The sequence below is a fragment of the Triturus cristatus genome, chromosome 2_1 (assembly GCF_964204655.1).
Source record: "Triturus cristatus chromosome 2_1, aTriCri1.1, whole genome shotgun sequence".
Lineage (NCBI taxonomy): Eukaryota > Metazoa > Chordata > Amphibia > Caudata > Salamandridae > Triturus > Triturus cristatus.
The window spans coordinates 1,031,250,962-1,031,272,650 of NC_140581.1; the positions used below are offsets into that span (position 1 = coordinate 1,031,250,962).

General features: G+C 44.9%; 1 protein-coding gene across 4 annotated transcripts in view; it reads right to left on the minus strand.

Annotated features, from left to right (window-relative positions):
- G3BP2 (G3BP stress granule assembly factor 2) overlaps positions 1-21,689 on the minus strand; it is a 265,334-nt gene that overhangs the window by 231,060 nt on the left and 12,585 nt on the right. For all 4 annotated transcript variants that reach the window (XM_085635242.1, XM_085635228.1, XM_085635234.1 and 1 more), the window contains exon 3: positions 13,108-13,189. In XM_085635242.1, coding sequence (XP_085491368.1) covers positions 13,108-13,189 — 82 coding nt within the window. The remainder of the gene's footprint in view (positions 1-13,107; positions 13,190-21,689) is intronic.

Sequence of the window (21,689 nt, forward strand, 5' to 3'; positions counted from 1 at the left end):
GTCCAAACTGGGGTGGTGTGGTGAGCAAAAGAATGATGGATTTAACCCAGATCCATGTGACTGGGGGTGAATGTTTGCAATGTCCAGCATTCCGTCCATCAATGGTTTCTTTTGACAGTGTGATATCTAGGCATATCACACGGAGTAGAAAAAGCAATTTATGTAATCTGAGAAGTAACGTACAATGTTCTCAATAGTAACTGGAAATTAATTCCAACTGCTTTATGAACAAGTGATGTACCTGTAACCAATTCAACTGCATTAAAATTGTATTTAACTGCATTATTCTTGCAAAATAGTATTACAATTACCTCTACCAGGCCTGGCTCGGTTCTAGAAATAAAATAAAACTAAATATTTTTATACAAACCAAATTGATCAAAGTTCAGTCTTTGTGTGTGTGACAATTTCGTACCTGAGTGTGTACAATAAATGCATAACACTACTCTCTGATAAAGCCTTACAGCTCGCCCATACTGCCAATAGAGTGAGGTATTATTTATATCTACTGGACTCTGCACACACCAACTTACTTTGGTATAGTATATACAGAGCCAGCTTCCTACAGTCAGGTGCAGAGTGGTGAGGACTCGCGGATCCAGCTGGAGTCCTGGCAGGAGTTGCTGTTGGACAAATCCAGTATCCACAAGACATCGGAGTCCTTGAGAAAGGCAAGGCAGGTTCCCGGGTGGTCTGCTGGCTGCAGGACAAACTGCTCTCAGCTTGGAGGGGTTCCGAAGCAGGAGACAGGCCGGTAGAACTGGGGCCCAAGGCAGTTGTCATCTTCTGCAGCACAGCTCTTCGGTCCTTCTGGCCGAGCCGAAACTAGTTTCTGGGTTCAAGGCTGCCCACTAATTACTATATTTAGGAGGCGTTTTAGGAGTCTCTACGTAGTAGCCAATGGGCTACTGTCCTTAGGGGACATCACCCCTAGCCCTGCCTGGAGGGTGCCTTACCAGAACATGAGCACCTTAACAGCAGAGTGGGTAATAGACTTTAGTCTAAGATCAAGGCGTAAAGGTAATATAGGAGTATTCTTTGGGAGATTAAGGAGTGCTCTTAAAAATTTGTTTTCAGTGACTTCTAGTTGGTTTAAGTGCTCCAGACCCCACAATTTGGCCCCATAGAGCGCCGCACCGAAACATTTGCCCGATGTATTTCTAGAGTGGGAGAAATTGGGCGCAAAGCTGAACGTTTGACTCTCTAAATAATTGCACAATCCACATGCTGAAGAGTCCATGCCAGGTTATCACTAATTCGGACACCCAGGTAATCAAAATCCTTGAACTGTTGTAATATTTGGGCGCCCAACCTCACTTTACCATTGGTGGATTTATAGGTATTAAAACCATAAACTTTGTTTTTGAGCAATTAATATCAAGGCCCCGAACTTTGCGAGCGGTCACAAATTTAGTTAACACGTTCTGAATGCCCATTGGCGTTTTAGAAATTAGCAACGTGTCTGCAAATAAGAGGGTATTACCTTGCCTCCAAATGTTGGCGGGTCACCTCCACAATCATAAAGGTCACTAATAAGCTTGCTCATGTACAGGGTAAACATCGTTGGGGCTAGCACACAGCCCTTGTGCACTCCCTTAAGAATCGGTAAATTATCGGGTTAGACTCCCATCGGAGTTCCACCTAACTTTAGCATAGTTATCTTGATGTAAACCGATTAAAAGTTGGAGCAAGCCAGAGAGGAGTCCTAAGTCCCTAAGGCCAGCCCAAATCCTGGTGTGATCCATGGAGTCACATGCCGTTTTAAGAACGACAAACACTACATACAGATGGCCCCTTTTAATCTTAACCTCCTTCCAAATTAGGAAAAAAAAAACGAAAAAAAAAAACCTGATCTAGGGTGCTGGTGGAGGCTCTGAACCTAGCCTGCAAGTGCAATAATATACTATTATCCTCTATCCAGTTGTGTAATTGTGACCGGCTAGTTTTACCAAAATCTTTTTGGGACACATCTATAAGGCATTTAATGGGCCTGTAATTTGCAGGGTCCCCTTTAGCCCCTTTTTAGGTCTCGCCTAGCGACGCAGTGCATGCGCTGCTTGCTTGTGAGATCTATTGTCGTCGGTTTTGCTTTTCATTGGCGCGCGTCACACTTTATGCAAAAGCCTCGCTTTCTATTGAAAGCGAGGCTTTTTGGTGACCGCCCTGTCTCCATTAGGCCCCGCCCATCCAGACTTGTTCATGCTGCCGTCAAGCAGGAGCACGAGTGTACTACAACGTCGCTTAATACCGCAGTGATGCTTTTTGGTGCATGCATGGATGGCTCTCCAAAGCAAGTGCGTAGAAGAAATATTGTGCTTTGTGACAAACATTTGGTTAGGTGAACGGCTGCATGCTAGAATCTAAGCGTGCTGTGACTTGGGGTGAATCTGCATAGCGCGCGACAATCGCCACAGATGAGTCATGCGTGGACAGGTTGACCACACACGGTCATGCCACGTACTCCCACACATGGGGGGGCGAGGGGGGAACAAATACCAACGTCTTCTAAAATAATTAGCACTCCTAGGCTGGCCTGGCAGGGAGTATTTCATCCTGCAGTGCGGACAGAGGGTATCTGTAGATTCTGTCCTGGATTAGCATGTTGTTCACATTCTCTCCCTTAGCGCATGCTCTCTCGTTGTCCCCCCCCTCCCCCCCCCCCGGTAAACTCCCAGCATGCGCAAGCTCTCAGCTGATAATGGGATTGCCCAGCAGGGGGGGGGGGGGGGGGGGGGGGGGGGGTGGTGACCTATACACATCTCCGCCTGCAGCGTGCTGCTCCGCGAGCTCACCTGAGCGGAATAAAGAGCAGGCGCTCCAGGGGCCCCAGTGCGATGCTAGTCGGGATAATGAAACTTCTTCTCTGTCAAGATGATTCCATGGACTAAGATTCCTCGCTGCGACTATCTGCAGGTACAGCAGCTTCTTTACATTTCTACTGCATTTCTTTAATGTGATAGTAAACAGACAGAGTTAAAGCTATTCGAAATGTCTTCCTCTGCCAAGGTCCCCCTCCCAGGGACTCAACAACCATTGGGCTAAAAGAGCTTTAGCCCCGCCCCCATCTCCTCGTCAGCTTGGCTGCCGGACTGGAGGTCAGCCTCACTTGAAGTAATCCTCCGGCCCTTTCAAGTCCATAAAAGCTGCGTTTATTGTATCATTGCTTTCTGTGCCTCCTGCGCCCCACTCTCGACCTGGTCAATCTGCTTGCAAACTAACCATATGCAAAAGAAGAGACGAAAGACAAAAAAAAAAAAAAGGCACAGGTGCCCTGCAAGCTCTGTGTCTAACCAAAAATAGAAATACAAGCTCTCATGGGTTTGTAAATACATCAACACTGTTTGTCTTTGAAAGTAAACAAAGAATAGGACATTAGAGAGTACATGTTGAGTTGGCTTTCTGTACCTAGTGCTTTGAAGAGGGTCATAACAAAAGGCATGATGTGGTGAATTCTGACATCGGAGTCTCTTGCTCTCATTGGTGCATATGATATACGTGTTTAAACTGTTGTATCAGTGTGCAATTTTATGCGCTGTCTGCTGTGATCTCTGCGTGACCCATAGGTCTAAATGTGTCTCAACTTTTTCTCCTCAGAGTGATAAAATAGTTATCATGGAACTCACTTTTAATTTTTTTAAAAGACAACTACCACAGCAACATGCTTAAATTTCACGTGCTTTACTGATTTTGTTTTTTTAACAGCATTCCGCTTCGCCCCAGGGCTCGGACATGCTGCAATCCTGAGCTCATTATCTCCTCGCCCAGTCCTTGCATAAATGTGGCAGTGTGAGAAAGTGCCATCTTTCTTGCATGGTATGCCCCCACTTTTTGCTAAATTGCTGAATGTACTTCGATTGAGTGTACCCTGGGTTCCTGCCAATCAGGTGCCCAGGGCCTATGTTCCTTCCTTAAACCACACAAACTCCAAATTGGCATACCCTAGCCACATGTCAGCCCCTAGTAAATGGTACCCTAGGTACCCAGGGCCTTGTGGCCAGGGAAGGCCTCTAAGGGCTGCAGCACTCATTGTGCCACCCTCAGAGGCCATGTACCCTTACACACACACTGCCCTTGCAGGCTGAGTGTCTGGGTGCAGGACAAAACAAAGAGTCGACATGGCACACATCACTGTGTACCATGGCCATCACCTACACTGCCAAGGCATATGTCAGCCACCCCTCTAGCTGGGTGCATTACGCCTATGGTGTGGGCACAGGCGCAGGAGCCCTGTGCCCCTACAGTACCCGGGTCCATTCCTGGGCACTGTAAGTGCAGTGCTGTCATTTAAGAGTACATGGTGCTGAGAGCTTGTCAAACAAGAGCTCCACAGCACCATATTGGCAACACTGAAGCCTGGGAAGTTTGGTATCAAACTTCTCAGCACATTGAACCCACACTGATGCCAGTGTAGGATTTAATGTACTAAGCACCCCAGAGGGCATCTTAGAGATGCCCCCTTACAGCTAACTTACAATCCACGTCTGCTCTGAGGCTGCCCAGGCTGCCACACATCAGACACGTTGCTGGACCCCTGGGTGGGAGAGCCCCTGCTCTCCCGGGCCTGCAACAATGCACATCCTGGGTGAGGTGAGAAATCTCCTCCCCCAGGATGAGCAAAGGGAAGCTTCAAAGGCAGGCCACCATTTGGAGTTTCCCCAGGCCACTGCAACCCCCCACTCTGGCGGGAAGCTTGGCCGGAAACCCCATACAAGGACAGGGGATGTGCCAGCCTGCCCACCCCACCCCTCAGGTGGGGAGGCGAGGTGAAGCAAATCTCCGGGCTCTCGCCATCTTGAAGATGGGAGGCCCTACCCTATCAGGATTAGGCTACTGCCCCCCTCCCACAGGAGAGAGGCAGGATAGGGGGTGTACCCACCCCAGGACCCATTGGTCCCTGGCCTTCACCTACCTGTAACGCCCCTAAATCTAGTATTTAGGGGCACCCTGAACCTTCCTTCCGGAGATTCCAGATAGAAAACTACAAGAAGAGCAAGAAGAACAAGGACCTGCCCTGCAGCTGCTAAAAAGAGAAGAAGACACCAACTGCTTTGGCCCCAGCCCTACCGGCCTGTCGACTCTCGAACCTGCACCAGCGCGGCATCTCTCGTGGCCAGCAACCTCACCAACCCCGGAGGACCTGGCTACCTTTTGGCTCTAAGCCCCTGGGACTCCCATGAGTAGAGGCTCTACTCACGAAACCCATTTTTAACCCATGGCAGCAGCCCGGAACCGCGGACCCAACACACTCTGCACCAGCCAAGCCTGGCCAGTGCCGGAGTGGACAAAGACCCTGAGGACGACCCCACGGCGACTGTGACCCAGAGTCCGGCACCCAAGGACCCCCCTCGACATCCCGGAAGAAGCCTGCAGCCTCAGAACCGAGTGCCACCCCAACCGCGATCAACCAGAGGGTAAGATTCCCGACGTCAAAAGACACCCCTGCACCCGGCGCCCTGCGGCCTCCTGTGCCCAATCCCGGGGTACCCACCTAACCTACAACTACCCAACTTACCCCTCGAAGTGGTGGTGGCACCTGAAACATCCTCGTCCCCGAGCCTGCAGCCTTTTTCCAAACCGGAACATTCCCATTGATTTCCATTGAGCGCCCGAAGGCTCAAAAGCACCCTGCACCCAGCCGCCCGAGTGGCCCTGGTAGTGCCCTCTCTACACTACTCTACTTCCCCACTTGCCCTGAGTAAGTGACCAGGAGCCCAGCTCCCACAGCCGCGTGGCTTGCCAGACAGCAGCCACCAACCAAGGCCCCCCTATCCCTCATAGGATAACATTGGGCCTAACTCTCTCTGCACCCGGCCGTCCTGAAACCGCTGAGGGTGAACCAACTGTACCTACCTGACACTGGGGGACCCCTGAGTCCATGCCCGGAATTTCAACTCTGCCAGTCGAGTACTTACCCTTAAACCGCTAACTTCATTTTCCTCATAGGGTAACATTGACTGGCTTTTTCTTCAAAAATCTTTTAAGTGTGAACTTTTCAAAACTGCAAATATTCACCAAAAATCAGCCAAGTGACAAAAACGAATTTACTCACCTGCTCCTAGGTGAGCTCCCAGTGCTGGATCTTGGTGCCCAGCCCTGACCCTGAAAAGTGTTCACAACTATACTTACCTCTAACTCATTTTTCTCCCATAGGAAACCATTGTCTGCTTTTCTGTGAAATTTCTTCTAAGTGTCTATTTTTGCAAATTTGAAATATTCTTTTAAAATCGTACCATTTCTGCAAACGAAATTACTTACCTGTTTTTGATAAGGACCCCAGTCCTGGGTCTAGGTACCCAGTCCTGGATTACTAAAGTAACGATAAAGTACTCTACCTGCAATTTGAATTTCTTGCCATAGAGATCCATTGAATGTTTTCTTTGAAATATTTTCTAAGTGCTAACTTTTGAAATAGCTAAATATTATTTAAAAATCATTACAGTTATTAAGTCGACTTTCATCACTTGATTCTGAATACTGACCCAAGGCTGGATCTAGGAGCCAGACCTGGAATTCCAAAAGTAATCTGAAAAGTAATTTATTACAAATAACCTGAATTTACCATTGAGCTCAATGCATTGTTATGTTTAGAAAATAGGATTGTTTATTGCAACCAACTGTGACTGTTTACACACATTTATTGCTTAAGACAAAAGTATTTATATTCAACCTCTCATTCTGAGAAAGTATATTTTTACCCCCCTTTGTGGTTCTAAAAATAAAACAAGCATATATTTTATATATATAAACCATTGGCCTAGAGTTCAGTTATTGAGTGTGTGAAACCATTTGCTGACTGAGTGTGTACAATAAATGCTTTACACTGTCCTCTGGTACTGCCTTACTGCTCGACCAAGCTACCACTTTTGAGAGTAAGGTCATACCTAACTTTGACCTCTATCAGCCTCTGGGGGACAGTGGACTCTGTACACCCTGTACCTATTAGGGAACAGTATATACAGAGCCACTTTCTCACAGGCAGCCATCTGCTTTCGTTTGGTTCGGCATACCAGCGCAGCAACGGTCTTACCCCCACTGCTTGGTATTTGAAGGCACTGTGAAAGCTAGGAGAAAAAATAAATAATTCTGCAGTCCTATAAATGAGACGTTCACTACTAACATCTTAATTGTAGCAGTGCATAACTATAGTTTTATTTTCTCCTAACTTTCACTGGTCATGACAAATCGCAGGCTACATAGGGCGCAGATGCAGCATTTGTTCTGCAATAGTTCTCGCATTTGCGAGAGTTTAAGCTGTTTGGCATTGTAAACGACAATGCCTTTAATTAATCAGTTTAAAAATAAAAAACAACAATGTAGTTTACAATGCCATTAGCGGATACCCTCGCAAATGCGAGACCAATTGCATTGCAAATGCTTGTTTGAATATTGGGATTATTTCTGCGCCCTTCCAGGTTACTGCCAGTTAGCTCGACTCTCACTTGCCTACATTCCTCATTATACCATGGAGCAATATTTAGTTTAATCAAAATTGGATATCACCAGTCTACTAAAGTAGGAAATTATGCTATTCAATAGTTCTTGGTAACTAGACATGATAGGGTCATCATTTATTTTAGAATTGCCCAATTTCATGAGTGTCTGGTCCACCTCTCTATAAATATTAGGGAGGAGCTTACCATCAGTAGCTACCTTTGACTACTCAATTCTCCTGTTAATTTTGACCACAGGCACCATCGCCAGATTTGACTGGGGATGTAGAATAGGAAGACCAGATAGGAACAGTGCGTTATGGTCACTATCATCAAGGTTTAGAATAATCATATCATTAACTTGTGGCCAAAGGTCAAGATCTGCCACAATAAAATCAATCCTGCTTTTAACATTCCCTTTTGAATGTAAAATTTGCATTGACATCTGAGGGTGTCCGCCAGATACATGCGCGCGCACCCCATAAGCAAGGGTGAATGACAGAACTTGCTACCTAACATTAGCAGATCTTTTAAGAGCAGGTATCTGAAGCCTTTTAACACCGCTAACTTGTTTTTCCTCCTGAACTATTACTTGTACATAATCTACTGGCTCGTAGGTCGTATTAAAATACAGTGTGATAATACGGTTTTCTGGAAGTGTCAAGGAAGTTTGTAAGCTTTGTTATGGTATCAGAGGTCTTACGGGGGCTATTAAACCTGTGGTATATATTGATTAATCTGACATAGGTATCCCCTTTGAGCGATGATAAATCTAAACCAAGGATCTCCTGTAAGCCTATATCTAGATGCTTGATTTTGCAAGCCAATGTGGTCTTAACCCAGATCAGTAATTGAGCAGCAGGTCTGCCAGATGTGGACTGTCTGGCTTCTAAACTAAACGTGGTAAAGCCCACCCTATGAATCTGTTCTGTTGCCCAGGTTTCTTGGAACAAACATATGGCAGCTGTCCACTAGTTTACCCCACTCTGGGTCATTAAGTTTAGATCGTAACCCTGCAATATTCCAAGATATAATATTCAGTTGCGAATCATCGATAGTACTGCCCTGTGATGGAGGTCCCATTAGGGCGCTTCCTCTCATTGAGCCTGGAGTGGGAGCATGGCAATCTAGCAAGCCATCTGGGGTACAATTCACTATTCCATATGAAGTGTTGGTTGTAATGTCCCCACAAGTTGACTAACCTGTGCCATGGCCTAGGCCGCCATTGGATTAGCATGACTAGACTTTACTCAAGATGGCTTATCCAGCTCTCTGAGTACTTGGTATCTATTGCTAGTTTCAAGAGAAAATTGCTCCTTTCTCTTCTGCAGATTCTGAACTAATTGGGCATTTGGTGAGGTGACTGGGCCAAGGGAGTTTAAGAGGTCAATAAAAAAAAATCCCAGCAGCTTTATGACAATCCCAAGCTCAAAACCCCACCTAGTTGGTTTCCCCCCACTTCCAAGTAGTATTCCTGCAAGGTCTGGGTTTCTGCAATTTATCACTATGCAGTCTCCCTGCGAAGTCTTACATAAGGGACCAACCCAGCTCACTCTTCTAACAAACAATGTCATGGTAAGTAGAATTTGTGAAATCTGTACCTTGGGCTAACCAATGACATACCTTGTTTTTCAGTTGGCTTGTGGTTTCTTTAAATTTTCCCTGGAGGAAGGGGACATTAGTTACAATCACTACATATGGACAACATTCTGGTGGAAGAACCTCATTTGGTGAATCATACGTGTCGGCAGCATCATTTAATGGAGAAAGAGGCTGCCTAGAGGGTTCAATACCATTTACATTGTGTGAAAAGCTACGAGTGTTGTGTCTACCTCTACTACCAATACACTCACCTCAGTTACATGGTTTGCTTGCTTCAATGCTCTGTCTTTAGACTGGTCTTTCCCAGAACATGCCCAATGTTTTGCGAGGTAACCACAGGAGAGGGTTGTAGGATTTTATTGCAATGATTTCCCAACCTACTATAGTGACATACAGGTTCCTCTGACAAAAACACACACACACCCTTTCCCCCCACAGAGGCAGGGCAATGTGAGCCTGTGGAACAGTCCTCTCCTACCCAGACATTAGCCTCGAGTTTATCAAGTCTGGCCAATATTGGAGAACTTTTTTTTTTTAAATAAATTGTTTATTAAAGTCTCTATGTCTTGAAGAAGTAGAGCTGTAGAGACTGCTGGAGCAGAATGGGATTTGTGCACAGTTGCCGGTACAGGATGAGTACCATTAGTCATGTGGAAACTCCTGCAGTTTTTTCTTTGACCTAGTCTTTGCTCCCAATGAAGGGTCCAAATATTTAGGGCCAGACGGCGGAGATGGTTGATTTTGGGTAGGGGACCTCAGAGGGGATGGTGGTTTGACTAGTCGTTCAACTATTGAAATTCTCATCTATTCCTTTAGCAGCCCGTGTCAAAAAACAGTCAGGCGTAGAAATTTGGAGACTCTTAGGTGTCCACTCTCGGTCTACCATTTGCTTTCATTTTGAAGAGGACACAGCCTTTAAAGGGTCACGGCCACACAGAGTTTAAAAAATAAAAAGGAGTTACTGGGCACAGAACTTTGTACTGAGATATCTGGTGTTGCGATAAAGCCCTACGAAGATTTACAGAGACAAAAAAACCAAGAGGGTAGGCCCAGCTGCGGGAGCCCTGACCTGCTTTATGTATCTCCTGGCGCGAGTGGAGTGCTCAGCGCCTCCTGGCAGAAACACTGTTGGGGGATGGAGTCCCCGAGCAAAGAGCAGCATGCTGTTGGTGCGATGAAGGGCTCCCAGTGGACTACATTAAGCAGCATTACCAAGAAAAAGAAAGACAACTGCACTGTTATTCTTCTTTCAAAGATAGACCCTTTTTCAGAGCACAGGCTTTGGCAGTTTAGCTCTCAGTTCATCTTAAAATTAGAGTATGATTAAGGCATTAAATTCTTCTGTTGCTGGTAGGGAAAACCCTTTGATTCCCAGGAAAGCAGGTGGACTGCTCACAAGCGCAGTAAAGATTCAGATAATGGATAATCTAGATGACAGAACATTTCAATTTTACTCCTTTAACATGGGATTTTAAATAATTGTTGTCAGCTGACATCCACACCTATATCACAAGGCTAATTAGAAGGGCATCAAGAGAGAGTAGCACATTGTGTTGCAACATTTTCATACAAAGCAAGAATTCTTTATAGGAGAGTTTTCCCTGAGGAAGTCTCTGAAACAGACACCATCCCTTCTTAGCTGGGAATGTCTGCCACTATTGTCGGTCACTGTACTGTCTGCTGAAGCATATTGTTTATTATCGGTTCAGTAATTCTTGTACACAGCTATACTGCAGCAAACACGGGTTTGCACACTTTTTGGGCAGCAGGGAACAGGGGAGCCTAGAGTGAAGGGGGCCAAGGAGAAAAAGCTATGAATGTGATTCCAGTGACCCAAGGATGGAGGTTATCAATGAAGCGGTTTGTCTTTCTCTCAAACTGAGGATTTTCTCCTCTGAAGGATATACTTACACTTCAGCATCATCATTAGCTTGTCCATGCTGCAGTTCTTAAAGTATTTACATCATTTTCTGTTGTTGGATCCAAAATAGGACTCAACTTTTCCATAGTCTTTTTTTCCTCCCGACCGTAAAAAGATGTCATTGTGCATTCACAGCACTTTTTAAAGTCCTGTTTTTATTGTAAATGGTGCACTATTCTATATTCTTCCAAGAGGTGTTACCTAGAATTTTTAAGTTTTGAATTTAGAAACAAACATACCATGAGAGCTCACACATTCTTAGCTGTATATGATAGCCATTAATCTGAAGTTCGTTTTTAACAATCTTGCAGGTATGTAGCAAGGTTTTTCTCTCATAACAGTAGTTAACGACAGGGTGTGATAAGGGAAAAGAGTAATTCTTTGGATGATGAATGAGATGTTTCAGCAGAGGCAAATGGCAGCTGGCATCCTCTTCCACTTAAGAATCATTGTTGATTTATATGGAACCTCAGATGGTTGTAATTTTCCACTGCTGTGACAAGTGCAGGTACAACTACACTGCTGAAATCTGCTAAGGATTTGTAACGTCGAGAGGTATAGTATTTGCCCTTCCAGTCCCATTGTCAGCATTAAGATAGGTCAGTTCAGGACAACTTTAAGATCTCCGTCTGGACACTTTTATCTAGTGAGATGGTACCATCATGACTGCCTCAAGAAAAGTCCAAAGTAGTATCTGTAGTCTTGAACTACTGCATTCGAAAATGCACTTCTAAAGTGTTTGTACTTTTTTGGGCAGATATTCTGAAAATCTTTGGATTGGGTCCTGCAGCAAATAGGATCTGCCAAACACAGCAACTGAGTTATCAGCGTAATCATAATCAGAAGTAACAAAGGTCTCTCTCCCTTCCATAACTATTCTAAAACTTTGCCAGGAGTAACTAAAGATAAACACTAGGTATCTTGTGCTTACTGCAAACAGCATCAGTCAGGGTGGAACCATATAAGCAGTACTTTAACTTGCTCCAGTGAGTGAAACTCTGGTGCTGTTACTCCCTTTGATACTTCTGGTATGGTGATAAAGTACACTGCCAGTTCCAGAAGAGCTGGTGCTAAAGTGGTCTAGAAAGCACTGTACAATTTTGCAAGTGCCAGGCACTCTTGACTAAGACACTTCAAAAGATATTTTGAACGTCGTTTCTCCTAGGAGAGCTTCCTCAAGAGTCAAGATGCCATTAACCAAGGAATCACTTTTTGTTAACCTCGTAGTTAATTTCATGTGCATAATATATTTTGTTGCCGTTTCTGGGGTGCCCTTTCTCCACTACCACCAGAACCTCGTTCCAAGATTAGCCTAAAAGACTTTTGGGAATTTCTGGAGAAAGGCACAAACTGCCAATAATGCACCTACTGTAGAAGAAGGCTGCCTTCGAATTTTTGGACATACAATAGATTTCTTCTACCCTAGTCAGTTGCAGAACGTACAAGTTAGCTGGATTACAGCAATAACACGGTTTTCGGCAGGACTGATGTCCAGACAGATCAGTGATTCTTGAATGGTACTCAATTACTCTAGATCATTTTTCACAAAATCAAACCAGATATGCAACTTTAGTAAGCCCCTTATTGGAGCTATCAGTCAATAGTGAACTCATCACACAATTTTGAAATGGATACATTTTCATTTTCGATTTATATTTATATTTATGCCCAATGCAGTTCACCTACCAACAGAAAAAATGATTCAGACTACTTGCTGGTCAAAATAGCATCATGCATCAAATCGTGTAAAGTGTTCTAACTTACCTCAGATCGTAACTTTGTTTTTTTTGCAAAGCTAGATTAATCTGATGCTCTGAAACAGGTCTAGTGCTATAATTTGTTTTAAGAATTTCAACAGCAAAATAATGTAAGCATTCTTTAAAGAAAAACAAACCTTGTGCACAACACACTACATTTTTTGCAGTTTTGTTTTGTGCAAACTATGTCCTATGACATTAGGCTGCTTTACAAAATAAATCATGCACTGGGAGATTAGGTCATTTTCCCCACAATCACAGGATGCTGAGTCAATGATCCAAGATGGGATTCAAGCCTGGTTCCCAAGATCAAAGGCCAACAGCTCTAGCCGCTAGTCCTTCCCAAAACTGCCACTGCACAGGTAAGCCATCTAAACTAAAAGGAATATATACATACAGCTTGGCCATACACTGCTTCTTGGGGTTTTCCACTGGCATCAAGGCCCCCGTGGACATAAGAAGACGTACGCCCATAAAATCTGCAATGACAGAAGCACAGGCTGGTAAATAATTGTGCAGCTGAATGAACAAATACAAGTCAAAAATATACATTTAAAGCTAAGGTACATAAATAACAAAAAAATTGCTACCTTTGGAAAAATGGATGTAAAGACCCTTGGAGAGCAAATCGATGAACACTTCCAATGTCACTGTGAACTATTCATCATATTAAAAGTCAAATCATTTTCCCAGCCATATTTCATTACAAATAGCGGACCATAAGTGCCCCCACAATTAAGACACTCATAACATGGAAAATATACCAGGTCTTTTCTCAAAGGGCTGGCATCCACTGCAAATGTTTACATTAATCTTACAGTAAAAAGAACCACATGGATTCTGTTGCTTAGTGATCACACTACCACAGATAAGCTCTTACAGAAGGTTTGTGAATCTTTCAACGCTTCTAACCCAAAAAGCACATACCCATGTCTCATTAAAGGTTGAAATACTCTTCCACGGGGAAACAGTTTCCACAAATAGGCGCTCAGTGCCCCAATGTCTCTCCTCCTAAAAATATATTTAGCAGTGAGCCTTCGGCCATTTAGTAGATATTATGTGTTATAGTACAGGACGAACATCTATACCCAAAAACGAAAGTTCTGAAAGTCAAGATTTTGAAGTAAGTTTTCAGCACAGTCTCTACAATGCCTTTTCTAAAAGGTTCATTGGAACTTAACACTGCAGATGAAGAATAAAAAAGTGGGCAGTAATACTTGAGATACGAAGGAAAGGAACATTTTTGAAGGCATGCGTTTCAATTTTTTTCCCCCCTGCAATTCCATTTAAAAGCAGTTTTCTTGAAAATGAAGGCAGTCATTTTAGGGGCCAGTTTATTTTTGTATATTTGACATATCTGGGCCCATTGCCATATGAACCTCATAGGAGCCCTGAAAAAACAGTTTAAGATGTTCACTGAAACCAAACTAAGAATGCCCAGTGGTCAAAGACATTTTCTACTGGCTCCAAATTTCTCATCGGTCAAGCACCATGTTTCAATGACATCGAAATAATCTACTTCCCACTATTTTTCCAACCCAATAATGTTTTGCAATGAATTATCACTGCGCTGGAAACCATTAAGATCTGTCAACTATGTTGGTTCTGCCATTTCTGTTCCATCATCTTTGTACAATTAACGATTTTCGACCAAATTGGAGAAAATGCAGATTTTGTAGATATGAAAAAGAATCCTTTATTCATCATCTACTCTGCTGTAGATAATTTGGGGCTGCTACCTACCCTGTTGTAACCCACATTTTTACAATATGGAATACATACCTACAAGGAGGCTTGATTACTTGGTTTTATTTCAACTGACATTACGTCTGATCATGTTGATAAGGCTTAAAACATGTAACTAACCCAATTTGACTTACCTACAGCACAGGTAAATCACCCTTCTAGCAGGCCTTACAAGCCCCAAGGCAGGGTCAACTATAACTCAGGTGTGGGCATGAGTAGATATACCCCAACAATATTTAAGTCTATTTTAAGTGCCAGGGAAGCCATTAAGAATAAATGGGATAGAAATTCGACAACACAAGTTCCCCAGCACCATGATGGTTTCACTGAACCCAGAAGTGTTTGGTACCAAACTCCTCCTCTTAATAAACCCACACTGATGCCAGTGTTGGATTTATTCAAACGTTACTCAGAGGGCACCTCAGAAAACCTACCAACCCGGTGTATTCTCAGACGGGCTTTAGACAGCCTGCCACCACCAGACATGTTTCTGGACCCATGGCTCGCTAGCCCCTGTTCTCTGAGGCCAGAAACAAAGCCCATCCTAGTCAGAGGGGTCACACCTACTCCCCCAGGACGAGCAAATGTTAAAGTGAATCTATCAAGGCCTTGCAGCCTTTGTAATGCAGCCCCAGCTGCTAGCAGCAGATGGCAGCCCCCCGTTCAAACTCCCACTTTTGGCAGAAGAACTGGCTGGAAAACTAGGTGAGAATAGGAGGTGTGTGCCCTTCACCAACTCCACCCCTCAGGTGCTGGAGGTGAAGTGAGACATTTTTCAGTGCCCATCATCTTGAAGATGGCGGGACTTAACCAATCAGGACTATGGCTATGCCCGTACCACATCATAGAGGATGGACACCCCCAAACCCCCCCCGAGGTAAGGAACCTATTGGTCCCTGCCTGTCTCTCCCCTGTAACAACCCTAAATCTAGCGCCCCATGAGCTACAATGCCCGCACACTTAAGACTCGAACCAGCTAGAAGGACCAGTGATTGACTTGGCCCTAGCCCTGCTGCCAGTGTGACTGCTGCCTTTCGCCCTTGCTACAAAAGTCAACTCGTCGTGCATGCCCAGTGACCTCCAAAACCCTGGGAGGACTGCCTGCCTTCTATAAAGATCAAGAAACACCTGAGGACAGCGAACCTGTCTAAGAAGAAAAAAAACTTTAAAACTGAAGGCCTCAGCCCAGAGGAACTGTGAAAACCACCTCTAGAACCACCTCTGCACCAGACACCCGTGGCCCGAGTCCAAGTGGCCCACTGGTCCTGCAGAGGTACTCCAGCATTTGAGAGCTTGAGTCCACAAAAGCAGACCATTGCTGGACTACCTTGACGCCTGCAGCCTCAACCCGAAGAAGACACCTGCCCAGAAAGCTGTTCCCAAATCCAGAGGACAACCCTGCACCCCCAGGCCTCTGGGCCTTGGGGAGTTTGACCAATGGTGTCCCTACGTCCTCTGGCATCAGAACTTATCTGGGCAGCTGTGGGTTTTCTTTGTTCAGCCTCCTGGGCCGAGCCTGCAGCCTGTCTCCAAAACCAATCTCCCCCATTGACTTGCCTCGTGCACCTGATGCTGTGTTGGCACTCTGCACCCATGCTGCCTTGTACCCCCGCACCTACCTTAACTCCTGGAGATTGACCCAACACCGCTTTACTCACCTGTGCACTGTTAGTACTAATTTGAAACTTGCCTTCTTGTTTTCCACCATAGGTTAACATTGCTGAACTGCATTGGGTCCACTTTTGAAAGTGAAAAGAATCTTTATTGAAAAATGTACTTACCTTTGAACATTACTTATCTGCCTTGGGAATTGGTTTGAAAGGTGGCTAACTCTACCAAGGAACAACTCACAAAAATAAATTAAATTAGAGTCAGAATTAAATAATTTGCAAACTCAAGAGCCATCTCTAGAACAGGCAAATAAAGTTGATCCATCTAAAGCCATTTGTGCTCCATTAGCAGTCCACCTGTAGAGTACAGATAATACATGGGGCTGGAGGCACATTAATGAACAGTGCCTTTCAGAACCCCCTGTTCTCTCGAGCAAGGAGGACCTATCTGAAAGCCCAAGCCAGGATTTTAAGATGTTTAAGAGAGGAGGTGTAAATGACCAGTAGCTGGAGGAAACAAGCATTGGAAATGCAATAGGTCTTACATTTGTTGGAGATGGAGCTATTGGCAATATAAATGCCAATGTTGTTTCACCTACCATCCTTAATAAAACAAATAACTTTTTTTTAATTTAGTAACTTGCAATGGTGCCATAGCGCTGGGAGTGAAAACGGCAGTTATGACTCCACGTTAAAACAAGCAGTGTTGTGCAGTACCACAGGTTGTCACTAGGAGTCCCTTTGGACCTCTCTTGGCCACATATAACACTGCACCCTGCAACATGACCAAGCAAAGGACCTTGTGCAGCGATGAGAGCTGCCGACTGGTGAGCTGGGGATTCCTATTAGAGTCTGCTGTTAGGCTCAACATCCTGTGATAATTGGCGGATTGTTAAATTTCCCCGAGCCCATGGCTAGGTGCGCTATATAAATAAAAGCGCTTGTAAATAACGAAAAAAAGAGCAAAAACAGCAGTGGCCTCGTAAGGGTGGTGTGGGCATCTGAGCATTGTTCTGGGAGGGGGGAGGCACAGCAAGATTAAGGCACATGAAGCAACCGAAAAAGTGTTGTGGGAGGCACAGGGAGATAAAACGATGATGCGATATATAAATAAAAGTGTGCAAAGTAACAAAAGAAACAAGCAAATACAGCAGTGGACTTCAAGGGGTGGTAGGGGCCTCGGAGCAGTGCTGTTTGAGGAGTGAGGGGGAGGCATGCAAATAAAGCGATGGCAAGCAAATGATGCAATCAAAGTTTCACTGCATAAGTAAACAGAACAGTCAACGATCAAAGCGGAAGATCAAAATAAAAATAAAAATTTTAAAAAAGTTCTCCAAGTATAAATAACCTGAACAGTAAGAACACATGCAAGAGGGGGCAGTACTCATGGGAGGATACTAAATTCAAAAGGGAGGGACTACTAAGTGTATTCACCAATGAAAAGCCAGCAGTTTAAAAGGACAGCAACAGGAACCAAGGAAAAAGATTGGAGTTTTTTTCAAGCGGCCCATATCCTAGATACAGCATGTCTTGAAGAGACAGCCCAAGCATGGTCTAGATGAGAACTAAAAAGGGGAAAAGAGCCCTGGAGGAGGGGCAATCAAATAAAAAAAATGGCAGGGAGAGGGGCAGATAAATGAGTTGGAGAGACAGTGGGCAGGTTTACTAGCAAAATGGGATAGATAGCTTAATAGATAAATATGCAGAGAGGAGGATGAGCCAGGAATAGGCTATGGGAACAGGAGGTATTAGGAGTCTCAACCGTGGATAACTTAATCGTGAGCTTCACAAGCTGAAGCACTCCTCCTGACAGAAGGGCCTCCGTCACCCACCAAATACACTGAATTGTAGCCATCACGGGACAGTCCACTACCAAATGTTGTGGTGGGACCTTGGCAGTCTCTAGGCTGCTGGCACATGCTAGTCAGGAGGCCCGACCCAGACTTGAGATAAAGGAAGATGATGGGTGGCTCACAGAGCCACTGGGACGGAGGTAACTGAATATATCATCTACTCTAGGAGGAGTGAATTGGGATGGTGCAATGAACACCCATCAGGAATACGGTTTGTTTTCAGGGTCTCCTCTTTCATTTCTTCCAGTTATGTGCTTTGCAGCACATTCCGCTGGTCTATCTGGGATCTCCAGTGAAAGATGATCTGCGTCTAAAAATGTTTCTGGCTGCTGCCACACTTTGAGTGTCTTAGATTCATTCATCAGCTGTTTGTCTCCTCCGAGGATCAACTCCTCTGCTTGGTAGGCTTAGTCCAGTGTCTTCTGGGCAGCTGGGTATGGGCCTTTTGCTCTTCCTTTAACAGAGACTTTAGGCTCCACTATTGAAAACCAATCTCTACTTCCCCCTGCTTCACCACCTAGATCTTGACAAGGATTACCACAGTTGTCACCATCAGTCCCATCCACTTCTGGTCCCATGTATTTGTAGGGGTTTATTTTGTTTTCAAATTATATATTTTTTTTATCATTGTATTGCGTGCAAGTGTAGAATTCTATCACGTTTTAGATTTCAAAAACCTTAAAATAGTCTCCAACATTATCCATTGTCTTGCAGCAGAACAAAAAGCATAGGGAACAAATGATGGGCCGAATGCTGTAGTATGCACACCACGCCACCCCAGTTTGGATCCCAGCCATATGCAAATCAGTCTCAACCCTGCTCCTCATGGGGACAGTGTAGGAAGCTGCCTCTGTATATACTATACCAAAGTGAGATATATTATGCACAGAGTCCACTGGAACCCAAAAGGAAGGCAGAGGTAAAAGTAGATAGCGCTTTCTCTTTTTGTGGTAGTGTGGGCGAGCAGTAAGGCTTTTTTAGAGGGTTGTGTTAAGCATATGTTATACACACTCAATCAGCAAATGATTGTCAAACACTCAAAGACTGAACTCAGACCAATTTTGATTGTATAAAAGAATATTCTTTTAGTTATTTTATTTCCTAGAACCAAGCAAGCCTGGCACAGGTAAGTGATTAATACTTTGAATTGCAAATAAACTTTGGTTACAGTAGAATTACGTTGTAATGGCTTTTCAATAGGATGTCAAGTAGATCATGTTACAGATTACTTTTCTTGCAGTGTTGTATACCTGGATACTGCACTGGGAAATTTCCTGTAAACAGGTAAGTAAAAGCGTTTTGGATATATGGTTACAATTTTAGTGACTTTCATAGATTTTTCAACTCCACACTTCGAAACTTTATCACAGGAAACAGCCAATGTTATTCTATGGGAGGAAATAGTTGTAAGAAAGTGGCTCTGTATATACTGTTCCCAAATAGGTACAGTGTGCACAGAGTCCACAGTCCCCAGAGGTTTGGCAGAGGCTAAAGTTAGATAGAACCTTACTCTCTAAAGTGGTAGCTTGGTCGAGCAGTAAGGCAGTATCAGAGGATAGTGTAAAGCATTTCTTGTACACACTCAGTCAGCAAATGGTCTCACACAATCAAGAACTGAACTCTAGGCCAATGGTTTTGTATTAAAATATATATAGTTTTATTTTAGAACCAACAATAGGTATCAAAATATACTTTCTCAGAATGAGATGCTTTAGTTCAATACTTTCAATAGGCAATAGACTTTTGAATGCAATAGATACAGTTGCTGCAATGGGCAACGCAATTCAAACACAATCATAACATTGAGCTCAATGGGAATTTCTAAGTAAATGCAATTAATTACTTTTAGGATTACTTTTCTAACCGCAGGACTGGATCCTAGATTCAGTCCAGGGACATTTCCTGGAAACTGGTAAGTAAATACGTTCTGGTTACAGGTATGATTTTTAAGGAATATTATTGTATTTTTAAAGTTGACTAACTTTTTTTTACATAGAATCACCAATGTTATCCAATGGGAGGAAATTCACTTAGCAGGTAAGTAGGTTTATCGTTACTTTTTCTTACTCCGTGTTGGATCCTGGATCCAGCACTGGCGCATCTCCTGTAAACAGTTGAAAGAAATAGTTTGTTACACGGGCGATTTTTAACCCCTTCAGTGCCCGCCCCTTTCCCCGCCCTGTGCCGGCCGTTGCATTAGCGGGCGGGGTCTATGACGAGCTGGACTCGTCATGGGCACAGCACTACCGCGGCCCATGAAGAGTCCAGCTCGTCATGGGCACTGAAGAGGTTAAGGAATATTAGCAAGTTTGAAAAATCGACACTTAGAAGAATTTCTGGCAAAAACCAGGCAATGTTATCCTAGGAAAGAAAATCAAGTTATAGGTAAGTATGGTTGTAAATACTTTTCCAGGTCAGTGCTGGGCACCAAGATCCAGCACTGGGATCTCTCCTGATAACAGGTGAGTAATTTAGTTTTCGTTATTCGGCTGATTTTAGGTGAATATTTTAAAGTTTCAAAACTCGACACTTAGAAGAATTGCCAAGTGAAGCCAGTCAATGTTATCCTATGGAAGAAAAGTGAGTTATCGGCTTTTGGGTAAGTACTCAACTGGCAGAGTTAAGGTTCTGGGCATAGACTATGGGGTCTCCCAGGGTCAGGTAAGAACAGTCGTTACACCCTCAGCGGCACAGGGGCAGCCGGGTGCAGAGAGAGTTAGGCCCAATGTTATCCCATGGTGGGCAGGGGGTCTTTGGTTGGTGGCTGCTGGCAAGCAAGCCATGCGGCTGTGGGAGCTGGGCTCCTGGTCACTTACTCAGGGCAAGTGGGGAAGTAGATTAGGATAGATGTTGCACTTCCAGGGGCACTCTGGTGGCTAGGTGCAGGGTGCTTTTGAGCAGTCGGGCAGTCAATGGGTTTCTATGGAGAAGCTACAAGACGAAAAAAGGCTGCAAGCTCGGGATGAAGATTCTTCAGGTGTGACCACCACTTGGAAAGGTAAGATGGGCACAGGGGGCTGCAGGGCACCAGGTGCAGGGGTGTCTTTTCGCGTCGGGAAATCTTACCCTCAGCTGGTCGCGGTTGGGGGGGGGGGGGTGTTGAGGCTGCAGGCAACAAGGAGCGTCGAGGAGGGTCCTTGGGTGCTGGGGTCCTTGTCCACTCCAGGCCAGACTTGGCGGGTGCAGTGTGTGCAGGGTTCGCGGTTCCTGGCTGATGCCTGGGATCTGTTACTTGCTTTGAACAGAACCACTGCTCGTGGGAGTCCCAGTATTTTAGAGTCACAAGGCAGCCAGGTCCTATGGGGTTTTTGAGGCTGCTGGCCACTGGAGACGCCGGGTTTTAGCAGGTTCGAGGGTCGACAGGCCTGTAGGGCTGGGGCAAAATCAGTTGGTGTCTTCCTCTTGTTAGCAGCTGCACAGCAGTTTTCAGAATCGGGATCTGAGGAAAGAAGGTTCAGGGTGCCCCTAAATACTAGACTATGGGGCGTTACAGGTAGGTAAGGGGGGGGAAGAGGGGGGGGGGGGGGGGGAAGAGGGGGGGGGGGGGGGGGGGGGGGAGTAGCCTAGACCTGATTGGGCAGGACTCCCCATCTTCAAGATGGCGAGAGCCCGGAGATGTGCTTCACCAGAGGCTGGCACACCCCTTTTCCTTCCTTGGGGTTTCCCGCCAGAGTGGGGGTCAGAACCAGTGGGACCAGTTGCGGAGTACAGCAAGTGGCCTGGAGAAGCTCACAAAGGCGGCATGCCTTATAAGCTTCCCCTGCCCATCC